Below are 12,599 nucleotides of genomic sequence, written 5' to 3'. Positions count from 1 at the left end.
ACCTCTCAGAGAGAGATATTTAAGCTACTCTGCACTCAAAGACTTAAGGTGAAACCCTATTGCCTTGTGGGGTATGCACACTGCAGCTTTCTACCATTCAGCCAACACACAGGAAGCTGGGAAACTATGGGAATGTGGCAGCATGCCTGATAGCACCATCAGATAAAATCTGGTATCAACCAGAAGCAACCTAGCCCATCATCCTTTTGTTAGAGTTAACAACTCCCAAAGCAGATTCTGTGTAATGGAATGTGGATTCAATCTGTTCAGACCTAAACACGAATACTTGGTTGTTTCTGGCAGAAATTTAAATAGTGATGCTGCATTGTGAAAACAGAGCATAACATTGCTTTTGTATTATGCCCTACTAGCAAAGCTATTAGTGCAACAACTCCAAAAAAAAAAAAAAAGGGCTGATAGTGTTCAGGAAAAGAATAATCTGTTAAATTCCCGAAGTTGTTGTGACTGTAGATGTCTGAAGGTGGCCCTGCTTCACTGTAATGCATCCTGGAAATAAGTTTTATGGATTGGTGGTTTCCCATCGAAATGTAGAAAATGCTATCTGAAAGTTTAATTAAGTATATAACATATAGGTAACATCTCTTTTCTGCCTAAAAATGATTTAACCATCTGCAGTTTTTTAGCTATTCCTCCCTGGGTTGACAAAAGGTTTACTTTTTATTTGCCTTATATAGATCACTTTAAAAATATCCTATATGGATACAGAAATTACCCTTAGAAATAACTGGAGACAGGTATTACTGGAGGAATCTCCCTTACATAAGTAAAATGTACCTTAGTTATAAATGTTTTATTAGCACAATTGGGTATTTTTATTTTGAAAACTTGCAATGCTGTCTGCTTCACAAAACTTGGAAATTTAAAATGTTCTGTGACAATGATTTAGTGATCTAAGCACAGGCTCATATTCCAGTGATACAAGGTGTCTATACATCATACATATATTATGTGTATCGATGCAGATAAATATGGCAGTGGTTTCCTGCTGCATGAAGTAAAGCTGCACGTTGTTGAAATGGATTGCCTTCTATTAGTGCAACAGGTGTATGACAGTAACACATACTGAGAGAGACTCCCAACAAACAAAATAAAAGAGGAAATTGCAGGTCAAACAGATGTGTGAAAGAAAAATGTTTGATAAGGTATAGATCCCTTAAAGGTATAGATCCCTTGCATCAAGGAAATTACATTTGAAATTTCCTTAATTCATTTTAGGTTCCCTGACAATTAATATAATCTCATTTTTTCCATACTATTTGGACAGTTCCAATAAGTGAATGTTTCTTCCCTTAATTCACCTCTGAGATACGTTGCACAACTCAGTTCCTGTTTTCCCTCCTGAACAGTCATATCAAAGCACAAATCTATTTTGTAACTTGCTTCAAATTACTACTTTGTCAAACTTTCCTTTTTAATAAAGGCATCTAAAATTACAATCTAGATCTGATTATACCATAACCACTTACACATTTTGTTTATTTCTCTAAATGTCCAGGCATTACACGGTTAAACCATGGAAAGAATGCCTTGGAAAACAAGTAAACAATAAATAAATATTTTACTAGTAATTATGCTCAAATAGTTTCACATCATTTTCATACAAGAACAGACCTGTAAGAACTACTTTTGCATAAATTTTCAAATGCTACTTCAACTTGACAATGAAGCTTCTATTAAATTACCAATGCATATAATCAGTGAAGCATTCTCACTGCACTTTCAAATGCACAACATTTCACCAGCACTACCCATTCTAAATTAGTGAGAATAGTGACCATGTACAGTCCCCTTTGACATGATTTGTACAAGTAAATACAAAGGAAGATGGAAGGTACATTCACTCCCCAGCTCACCTGATCATCCTGTTAGATTCATCGTGATCCAGATCAGCATCCTGCATTTCTCCATTGTCACTATGGCATCCTGTCATTGACATCTCTGAATCATGAGCCATAGATTCTTCCATGTCATCTATAAAGCCACTGTTTCTTTCACTGTCATTGTCATCACTCCCTTCTTCCATGACCACATCAGACTCAGCCCCAGGACTAAGAAGGTCTGGAATACCATTTCTCAAGTTATTATCTAAAAACATTTGATACTCCAACTACCATATCCTGGTACATTTTAAGCTTCCAAAAACCTCAAGTTCTCTTTGGAAGTCTATTCCCTGCATCTAGATAACATAAGTAGACAATTACTTATAATGTGAACTGTATATTGCTTTGCACAGGAATACTGTTTTCTGAGAAGCCTGCACAAAGCAGCACAATAATCAATACCACTGAAACAATGCTCCCTGCCATTAGAAAAGAAATCCTAAACAAGCACCAAAACCAAAGACTTAGGGTTTAACAGATTTGACTATGGCACAGCATTAACAGCATCATCCATCTTACACTGAAAATATATTAAACTTTCCAGTTTCCAAATTAAATATGCCTAAGCAATATCAGAGTAAGAAACAACTTTTTGTTGCACTGTTGCTTGTGAATGGATTCATTTGGTACATAAAATCATTGGTCCAGTCAGAGGGTACAGAAAGCATTAGTTTTTCTGAGCTGTTGCAGTGTTTCAGAAATTTGAAGTAAGGTTAAAATCACATGGAACACATTAAATAGTTTCTCCTAGCAACTTTTGCCTAATTGTGTGGAGGAAGGTTCTTGATGGCAGTGTAGGCAATGTAACACAAGAAGAAGCACATTGAATTGTCTGACAGCAAAATGTTTGGAATTGATGGCATTTCACTGAAATTAGAAGTGCACATCTGAAAAGTTTGTTTTCACGTACAGTAGTCTTAAGATATTTGGATATAAATTAAATGTGTGATTAAGGGACACATCTGCTTCATCTCTAGCAGAACCAGTCATTCAGTTATGAATGATACTTCACAGTGCAAAGCTCTCTCCACTATTCATACAACACTTTTAAAATATCTATTTTTAATAAAGCTACAATCAGTTAAAAATAACTCCTTACATTTCATATATAATGCATTTACTAATGATACCACACTTGGAATTTCATTACTCAACTCTTCTTTCACTTAATATTTGAGGGAAGATACATCACACAGCAGATGGACAAAATGACAGATACTGTATTTTGTTTATTAAGTTTGAAAATAATGTGAACCAAATTACTGTGAAAATACAAATTAAGTACAAGATGAAATTGCCTTTGCTAATCCTAGGGACACTATCAATCATTCAGGACACACAATTCAGAGTTCTATGAGGATTCGACGTACACCATACTAAGAATATTATTTGGTGCATAAAAGCCAAGTTCTATAAATTTTAAGATTGCAATCATCAAGGAACATACTTGGAGTAAGCCCTGAATATGTGTTCTCACCCCAAGTGACTCTGCATAAGCTTTCTGACACAAACTATCACTTCCCATTAGCTCTGCATCAGATTCACGTGTCAGGAGCGAAGTCCAAACAAAAGCAGCATGCTGCTTGTGAAGCAAAGGTGAGGAGAGGGCAGGGGCGGTGTGTTGTAGGGATGAAATACACCTGCCTCAGATGGAAAGAGGGAATTTGGAGGAGTAATTCAGAGGAGTAATTCACAAATGTGAATTTTGTTCATTTAGTTCAACTGTGCAGAAACAAAGTTTATGTTCCTTCCTGTCTTTTCACAGCAATTCAGATCAATCACTCCTCCCTAAAACTGCATCTATGCAGGAAAAATGTTTATCATTTATAAGCAGATTTAGTTACTTTCTCTGACTACAAATCTCATGAAAACTTTCTACTCCAATCAATGGAATTAACATTTCATAGTGTATACTTTAGTTTTTGAAAACCAAACCACAAATTTCCATTAGCAACATTACTCGCACTCTTGAAGAAATAGTTGTGTTGTGGGATGGTGAATGTTTAAGTGAGGTACAAATGGCACAAGATTAAAAAAAAAGAAAAAATAACAGTGACTCCAAGAGTCCAGTGAGAGGTACATCAGAAAGGACATTCAATAGGAAGACGTTATCTACTTTCCAGAAAATCATGCACTTTGTCACATTTCAAGTGGAATACTTAGTACCTGTAGGAATTTTCCTATTAAATATAAAAACTTCATAGTGATACAGTAACATTATTATGAGAAATACTGTGAAAAATATTAGTTAATATTGTTAATTTTGGAATGTCTTGATACATCTTCAGTAAAGTAGACCATTGATTTAAAGGAAAAAGAATGCATCATAAGGTAATAATTAATTAACCTCAGAAGCAGTTTAGGCTGACAACTGAACATAGTAATATACATTAGAAACTGAGCACTTCACCACACTTCTCATTCCCTTATCACACAGGAAAGTGACATTTTCAAGGCAAACAGCAACTCATCTACAGCCAGTCCTTTTTTCTCCAGTACAGTTTGTCAAGCCTACCCATACACCCTTACACTTAACTCAAAACCAGCAGCACATGCATGGGAAAATTGGCAGTCAAGACCTGATTTGCGGCAAACTGGCATGATTAGTTTTATGCCATCAGTAAACGGTGGAATTTTTTTCTGAAGGGCATTCCTAGTCCTACTAGGAATGTTTTTCCTTCTCAGGAAGAGCATCCATAACCACTTTTTTCTCTGTTCACAATAAATAGGTCCTTCTTGCTGACAGGTGAGTGCCAACTTCTCACGTGCAGCTTTTGGCTTTCCTCTGGCATTCTGCATTTACCAGGTGTTATCACAGGGCCATTTTGCTGCTGACATCACCTCTGTGGCAGAGCTCAGCCTGTCTGTCAGTGCCACCTATTTGGAAGAAACACTCCGAAAGGATGGTGTATGAGCTACTCTCAGCATTCCTCCCACACTGCATCTTCCACATACAACAGAAATATTGCAGAGGAAAGGCCACTCAGAAGCAATGGAAAAATGTGTGTTTGTACACGTCACAGTTTTACATTTCTTTTATTTAACTGATGGTTTAAACAACGACAGGAGCAATTGTTCATGCAACTTACCTCCATTAATGGCAACTTCCCCCAGGCAGTTATTTGGCACTTTAGGAGCACAGCGTTTGTGACAGTTGAATCTACAGTCTGATAAGTGAAAAAGGGATACAGCCAAATTATTTCTTTTTCTGTGAGACAGTTATATTTTTCCTGCTATCCAGCCTATAGATATTAAGCCCTATCATTTCATTAAAACAAGTCCTACGTTCAGAGAGTGTGCACTAGCCTGGCTCCATGCTGCCTGCCAGTGGAAGGGACAGGATGAAGATGCCAGAAGCACGTTTCTGAGGGGAAAAAATGCCTTTCCAAGGGTAGCTGGGTGAAGCAGCACTACAGCAGCCCAAGTGGTGCTCAGCTCATCTAGGCGAGTGATGAGGAGACACAAGTGCTTTGCTCCAAAGCCAGAGCTGCCTTTCCAGTGAAAGAAGCAGTGTATCAGTTGCAGTTTAAGGGACTGACTACAAAGAAAATACTGATGACTGAAAATTGAAACAGGAGAACCCTAGCCAACAATTTTAAGTAAGAAAATATTTGTTTATCAGAAGGCAACCTCTGGACAGCTTGCAACTACAGTTCCTTCAGTCCTTTCCCTATTTTTCAGATTTTTTTTTTTTTTACTTCTTTTATATGTGTAAGTAGCACTTCATTACATGTCATGGGAACTATTTTCTTTAGGCTTACAAATACATTTTACTTAAACTAAAGCTGTAAGTTACTAACACACCAGGAAAACCAGAGACAGAAAGAAAAAAATATTCTAAGGCTGTCCATACCTTGTAATTATTTAAGATTGATCCAAACACCAACTAGAGGTACAGGAGTGCCAAACTACAGATAATTATTTTTTTTTCTTTTCATTAGGTTAATATTTGCTTACGTCACCAGGATTCAAAATGAACTGAAATAGGTGATGCTTTGATAGATATTTTGCTTTAGTTAGATTGCATCAGAATCACACCTTAAGTTAAATTAATGCAACTTTGAATTTTGCAGGGTTTAAAGAAGTAATACAAAGAATACTGATTAATTTTATGATAGTTACTACTTATTATAATAGAAGGAAGGTGATTTTAAGCCTCCATTAGCCAACATTCCAACCCCACAGCATGCACAATGCTTTGTATTTACAGGCTAAGGTGAGCCAGCAATCTAGGCTACAATCCAAGGGGCCTCACTCACTTCAGCACTTACTAAGGTATACAATGCCAGGAGACTTGAGAGCACATTAGTCACACTGAAAAAATGTGGCTTTAAATTCTCATATAACCCCATCTTATTTTGCTTCCATTGCAACTTCCCCAAAACACTGAGCTGCTGAGGCCCAGGCATATGCTTTTTCAGTTCACATATAGGACTTTGTAGATCAACAACAATGAAGATAAGAATATGGTCCATTATGTTAACTATTCTCTTGTAAGCACAGGTTCACCTATACCAAATACAAGATCATTTAGACCTGAATGAAAAATGTGAGCTACTGCACATACACCAAAGGGTAAGAATGAACAGCCACGCAGCCAGCTCCTACAGAACACCAATTACTGTAATTTTGACTGCAGCTCAATCCAGTGTAATTGTACATGTGCCTACACGTAGACAGTTTAGTGAGGAAATTGTGAATAAGGCTACATAGTAACCACTCAAACACTAATTTATTAATTTTATTATGCTTAGCTTTTATGTTCCTAAAGGGCATTTACTTACCTTTGCACTGCAAACCCTGTCTAAAAATCCCTTTGAGAAGCTTCTTGCAGTACTGGCAAACCGTTGGACGTGTGTAGGAGTGGATGACAAAAGTATGAGGCACTTTAACCTTTGACAGTAAAATCTTGTCTAGCTGAATAGGTCGTCCAATGTAGGACTGTGAATTCGACCTCTTCTCTCGCCCAGTGTATGATTCTGATGGTGTCTTTTGCTGTAAAATACACAAAAAGGAGTTTGGTATTCATTTTTTAAAGATATCATATCCATATATTCCCTCTCTTCAATAACACTGTCATATGTCATAAAATGTAATGTAAGTGCCTTTACACACTAACAGAACATGCACCATGCTCCTCTCAGACTGCTTTTGAAAAATTTGAGTGGTACTGAACAACACCTTTGACAACACTACTATCATATACTTTGTATTGTTACTGAAACAGGTTTGTATTTAAAAAATTACTCAAAATAAAAATGCTCATTAAAATTTCTCATAAAAGCATTTTACATTCTGATAAAAACCATTTTTACCTCTTATTTTCTGTTGTACATCAAAAGTAACTTTTAAAGGCCGTATTTTTTGTATAAACATTAAAAAATTATTACGTTATTCTATGTGCATGTAGGTTAATGATAGAAAAACTATTTATTTATAATTTTGCTATTGCTAACCTTACCACATTTAGATTATGCACAAATTATCACAACAGGTATTTAAATATATATATATATATTTACACACACCCTTTAAAATACCTATTTTCTTTATATATATGTATATTTATGTACATATATTTATTTATATATATATTTATATATATATATATATATATTTGATGTGAGACATGCAGTCTAAGGCATGAAATCCAAAGTTTTTCTGGAATAAATGAGTTACCATATTTTCTCTATTTAATTTAGATGTACATATGATAATCAACCCAGAAAACAACTCGCCTAGAAAACTGCTTTCTCTTAATACCTGTGCTTGAGAAACAACTAAACTACACCCACAATTAACACTGAAAGGAGAAAAAAAAGTGAGAAAATACAGCTTGATTATTTAAACAACTATTATTTAAAGCAACTTCTCATTATCATCCACAAATAATCTGATAACTGAACACTAGAAAATAAATCACTCAGACTGATTCTACTTCCTAGTCCTATTTCAGTGCCTTACAAGTTACAGCCTCAACCCCACCCTACGACCAGAAACCTAGCCCTGAGTTTGCGCTTCGGTGTCTACAAGAGTGTTACTTGTGGCACTACAATTTAATGTACATATCTTCATTTTGAATAAAAGAATTCCTAAAGGATTCATCTTATTTCTAATCACTACTTGCAATGCATTAGTCACAACACTTTGCTCTCTCTTTCTTGAATCTGGACATTTGGTGGACATTTTGAATGTAGTGATGCTAGTCTCTTAAAATGAACTTTAACTGAAAAGGAGTGAGAATAGGTAAGGAAAAGAGTTCTAGTGTTTGCTTTCATTATGTCACTGAAACAAAATAATATTTCACTTTACCATTCGTAGCACTAGAACTATTTCTTGACAACCTTTCCCTTGCCCGCAGTAAAAGTGATCCAAATACCTCCTATTGCCATCATCTCTCCTAGAATCTTGACTAATATAATCTAAATTAAACCCATTTTCTATGATCACTCTTTGCCTTAATTTTTCAAATTATTGCCTAATCAAAAATTATTTTGGCAACTGAATACTGCTAAAAGCAAAGTCCAAATTACTTATACCTAAGTGACTTCATGCTTAAAGGATTTTAGAAAGCGGGTTGGCTGTTTTCCTCACCAAATGTCTTGCAGGTTTTAGAAACTTCAGTAGTGTTGCTGAAATGTACTGAGACTAATCTTGGGCAGTTATGATTAACAAAGAGAGACGGTCTTCCCTACAGCTTTGGTTCTGACCTAGATGTCTGATCAAATCTCAGGTGTGGTACAGTACAAGTGTGGGGCAAATTATTTGCTATATTTTTTGTTCAGACTGATGGCAATTTTTTCAGTTTTAATGTACTAGTGTATGCTTCTGAGAAAACGTCAAGTTAAACAAAAAGTGAATTTTAGATGCTCTACATTGAGTTGATTGTTTCTGAGATAACTCTGAAACAGTTACTCATCATATCATCAGCCTTGATCAAACAGACTTACCAATAATAAAGCTTTTGTTGTTTGGTAGGGTTTTTTTCTTAAAATTTGTAATAGTTCATGCACAGTTATAATTTCTGAAATAATTACTTTAAGTCTCATTTCACATGGCTGGGAAGTTGTGCTCCTGAACAGACAATTAACTAAGCTTTTATTAGTAATTCATAAGTGTTCTCTACAGCTCAAGTAGTAATGCATACTAAACAAAACATAAAACACTGGAAAACCAACTGTAAGATGTCAGTCTTCAAGTCAAATTTATAGAGAAAAGTATTTCAGTTTTCTTTGCCATTCCACAAGTGCTGGGCTGCTACATGCCAGCAGCATAGCACACCATGCAAGGCACTAACAGTTCTCAACTTACAGTGCCTTCAGGTCAAGAGGTAAAGCCAAGTTTTACCTTCTGCCATGTTAGAAATGACATCAGAATTCATGGATCTGGGCTCACTCCTGTATGCCCAGTCCTGATATGCCTGACATCATTCCCTTCCTCTTCCAGCCAATGTGCCTCCTGGGTACTGCTCAAAGGGAGCAGGGGAAGGGAAGCTGGTGACAGCTCATGGCAGCAGTAGCTGGAGCATCTTCCACACCCTCTGATAACTGACTGATTATTCCTCCCTCTTGCCAGATAAGCTTCTCCTCCCAATACTGTCCAAAAGTCCTGTCATGATCCCTTAGCTCTAACTTCTAGCCCTCCCAGCATGAGATGCCACACTCTTAAGCCCCTGAAAGCATAGAAAACCAGGAACTATCCTATTTTCACTGGAAAAGCAAGAATCCCCTCCACAAAGCACCTTCTCCTTCAGCTAGCATGACTGGCTTGTTAGAAAGATAAATGAGTTTTTCCTGGTAGCCAGCCAGACTACTTACTCAGCAAGTCTGGAAACTTCCCAGGAAATGATTGCTTAACCACATTACACCATGGAAACTAACAGCCTGCACAGTTCCAAATACTAAACAGTCCTTTAGAACAATCATCCCAGCAAGGTAATCTATACTTTAAGAGCTCGAGAGTATGATTTTTCAAGTTACAACAAACACCAAGAAATGTGTGCATATACTGAATACTGGACTGTCCAACTAAGCCAGTGACACTGATCGCATCCAGATACTTCAATTATATTTTAACTGTAAGAATATCTAATATCATCCAGTTTGCTTACTCTTACTCTGGCAAAGAAAACAAAAGTTTGGGGTTTTTTTTGTTTTTTGAATTCCAAGAAGGAAGATGTGCCATCTTTTCCCAACATGGGGCATTCCCCATGACTTTTATTTAACTGATGCCTTGCTTCTTATTGTTCAATTTCTTTGAATTTTTGGAATACACTAAAGCCCTTCATGTGAGTTCTGGTCAGCTTTGTTGAAAGCTATTAGAAGACACAATGATTTGTCTACATTAGCCAAAAGCATAAAATCATTGTACAGTCATTGCAGGAAGAAGACAGTCCCCCAAAGGTAAAAATAGCTCAGCAGATCTTTCCTGTCTTTTCTACCTTGTCCAAATACAATGCAAAATGCAATTAAGAAACTGAAATAAATACTGATTTCCCCACCAATGGATTAATCTATTCTTATTACCTGCATGAGTTTGACCATCTTGTAGCATTCACATCTATTCCTTCCAGGCACTGAAATCAAAGAAACTGTAGGGAGATGCTGAAGGGACTAATGGGAAGCAATGAAAGCTGACTGCTTGGACACAGAGGTGGCCTCTTGGGAACAAAGACAAGGACCAGCTCTGCAATCCAGCTGCATGGGCTAGTCTAAAACATAAAAGAAACTGCCTTACTCCTTTTAAAAGGTTTTGACAGTCCCGCTAAATATATCCCAGAGATTCTGAGAAGCTTTACCGAAAAGGTTCATGTTCTGTAAGAGTCACAAAGCAACTACTTCTATTTTGGCAATCATGCTTGTGCTCAAGTCAGTAGCCTTCTCTCAGAGCAGAACAGGCTACACAACCTATACTCTCCTAAATATTTGGGTTTTTTCAAAACTTACACAAAGAAGTGCTAATCTTTTTGCAGGCTCAACATCTAACTGTTGCAAAATTATTCCTGTAGTTTAAACTGAGATATTCAATCAGAAATAACAAAAGTATTCCTACAATTTTGAAATGTTTGCCTCAACAAAAGAATAAACTATTACGATCTAGGGCTTTTTATTTACTTAGACAACAGAGAACAGTGATGTCTATTTTAAAAACCAAACAGCAATAACTGTTTGGATGAAGTTTCATTTTTAGTGTTGAAACAGACTTGTTGAAACATGCATTTCCTTCCTATATAAAAGGCAGAGGATAGAGCCTTAATATGTTCATACACAATTTCTTCACAGGAAGCGACTGTCAAGTGAAGTGCTAGATATCTATGTAACCACAGGAACTCTGTCTTTAATGCAATGCAAATGTTGACTTTCTTTTACAAATTAAACTATGTGACTGTAATTAAGTGAATTCAAGGAAACAAATCTTCAGTTAAATATACTGAAATACCACACTTAGACTGCAATCAACTGTGTTGTCTTTCAAGGCTTCTTGCACTCCTCTCTAAGTCAAGTGCACGATTTAATCCCACAAGCACCACAGTTAGATAGCTATGGTCTGAAAAACATTTCACTTTCCCATGTGTAAACACATCAAAGAACTGACTTCAGTACAAGCTGTTTAATATTAAACTATCCACAGATGGCTATTTTAATATATGCCATTCTTCTACTCAGACATCAATAGCAGCAGACAGTGGTTTGAGTGCTCTGTCTGTAACCTGCCTCATTTTGGAAACTACCAATAGAAGATTACTCGGTTTCAGCAGGCATTGTAGGACTATGCTGACTCCTCAGAACCAGGGAATTCCCAAAACAAAAACCCTTTCTTTTTGGATTTGCTAGTACCAGCAGCCATAGTAAGACTTACATAGCGCAAAGGTTTTTTTCCAGCATCTTACAGACACAAGTTAATTCAAAAATATTAGGTTTAGTTTGATCTTGTCTCATGTACTTCATAATTTTAAGTATATTAATTAATAAGTTATTTTTATGGAGGTATCACGCAGTATTAGAATGCCCACACCAGAAGCCAGACCTGGCAGCTTCATTATGCCTGCTGAATAAAGCTAATAAAAAGGGGGAGAAAAAGCACACATGATGACACAAAGGTATCATAGCCAAATTACAGTTCAATACAAAACCCTTCAGAGAGGATGAATCAGAATAGTGCAAAGACTATCATATAAAATCTTGGGGTTCCCCCCCTTTCCCCAATGCCTGTATAAATGTGTCCCATCTGTCACTGTCTACATACCATCCTTACCAAAACAGGGATAACTGACAGGTCTTTAGGCTTAACCAGACACTGGTTTGGAAAGTTTTGGTTCTGGACAGAGGAGATCTAGACAAACCTACTCGGTGAGGCCTGCAGTAAGTGTGGGGGCAGCACTATGATACCAAAACAGAAAAACAAGATTATGTATTAGAAGGGAGGGAAAGCACAACTGAACACACCTAGGCCACATAATGGGAGATAAAAGGTTGTGTTGATTCCTATTATTTCTCAAAATAACATTTTGGGATCTTGTACCAATGCACAATAACCCAAATGATCATGAATGATATCTCAGAGATACTACAGGGAAGTAAAATGTGTGCTGCATTTGGCTATTTTCAATATGTGCAAACCCTTTTGCTAGTACTTAGAAACTACAAGAATTCAGGTCCTAATTTTCCTTAGATGTACCACTTTGAATATCATAGATAT

The 12,599-nt window shown here is 36.5% G+C and overlaps 1 protein-coding gene across 2 annotated transcripts in view; it reads right to left on the bottom strand.

The window, feature by feature from the left end:
- PRKD1 (protein kinase D1) overlaps positions 1-12,599 on the bottom strand; it is a 114,865-nt gene that overhangs the window by 22,835 nt on the left and 79,431 nt on the right. For both annotated transcript variants that reach the window (XM_039705290.1, XM_039705291.1), the window contains 3 exons: positions 6,686-6,896; positions 4,991-5,068; positions 1,875-2,079 (listed from right to left, as the gene is read on the bottom strand). In XM_039705290.1, the coding sequence (XP_039561224.1) occupies positions 1,875-2,079; positions 4,991-5,068; positions 6,686-6,896 (494 nt within the window). The remainder of the gene's footprint in view (positions 1-1,874; positions 2,080-4,990; positions 5,069-6,685; positions 6,897-12,599) is intronic.

The sequence above is a fragment of the Passer montanus genome, unplaced genomic scaffold (assembly GCF_014805655.1).
Source record: "Passer montanus isolate IOZ18808 unplaced genomic scaffold, ASM1480565v1 scaffold18, whole genome shotgun sequence".
Taxonomy (NCBI): Eukaryota; Metazoa; Chordata; class Aves; order Passeriformes; family Passeridae; genus Passer; species Passer montanus.
The sequence above is the reverse complement of the archived record's forward strand: the minus strand, read 5'-3'. Positions and strand labels throughout refer to the sequence as shown.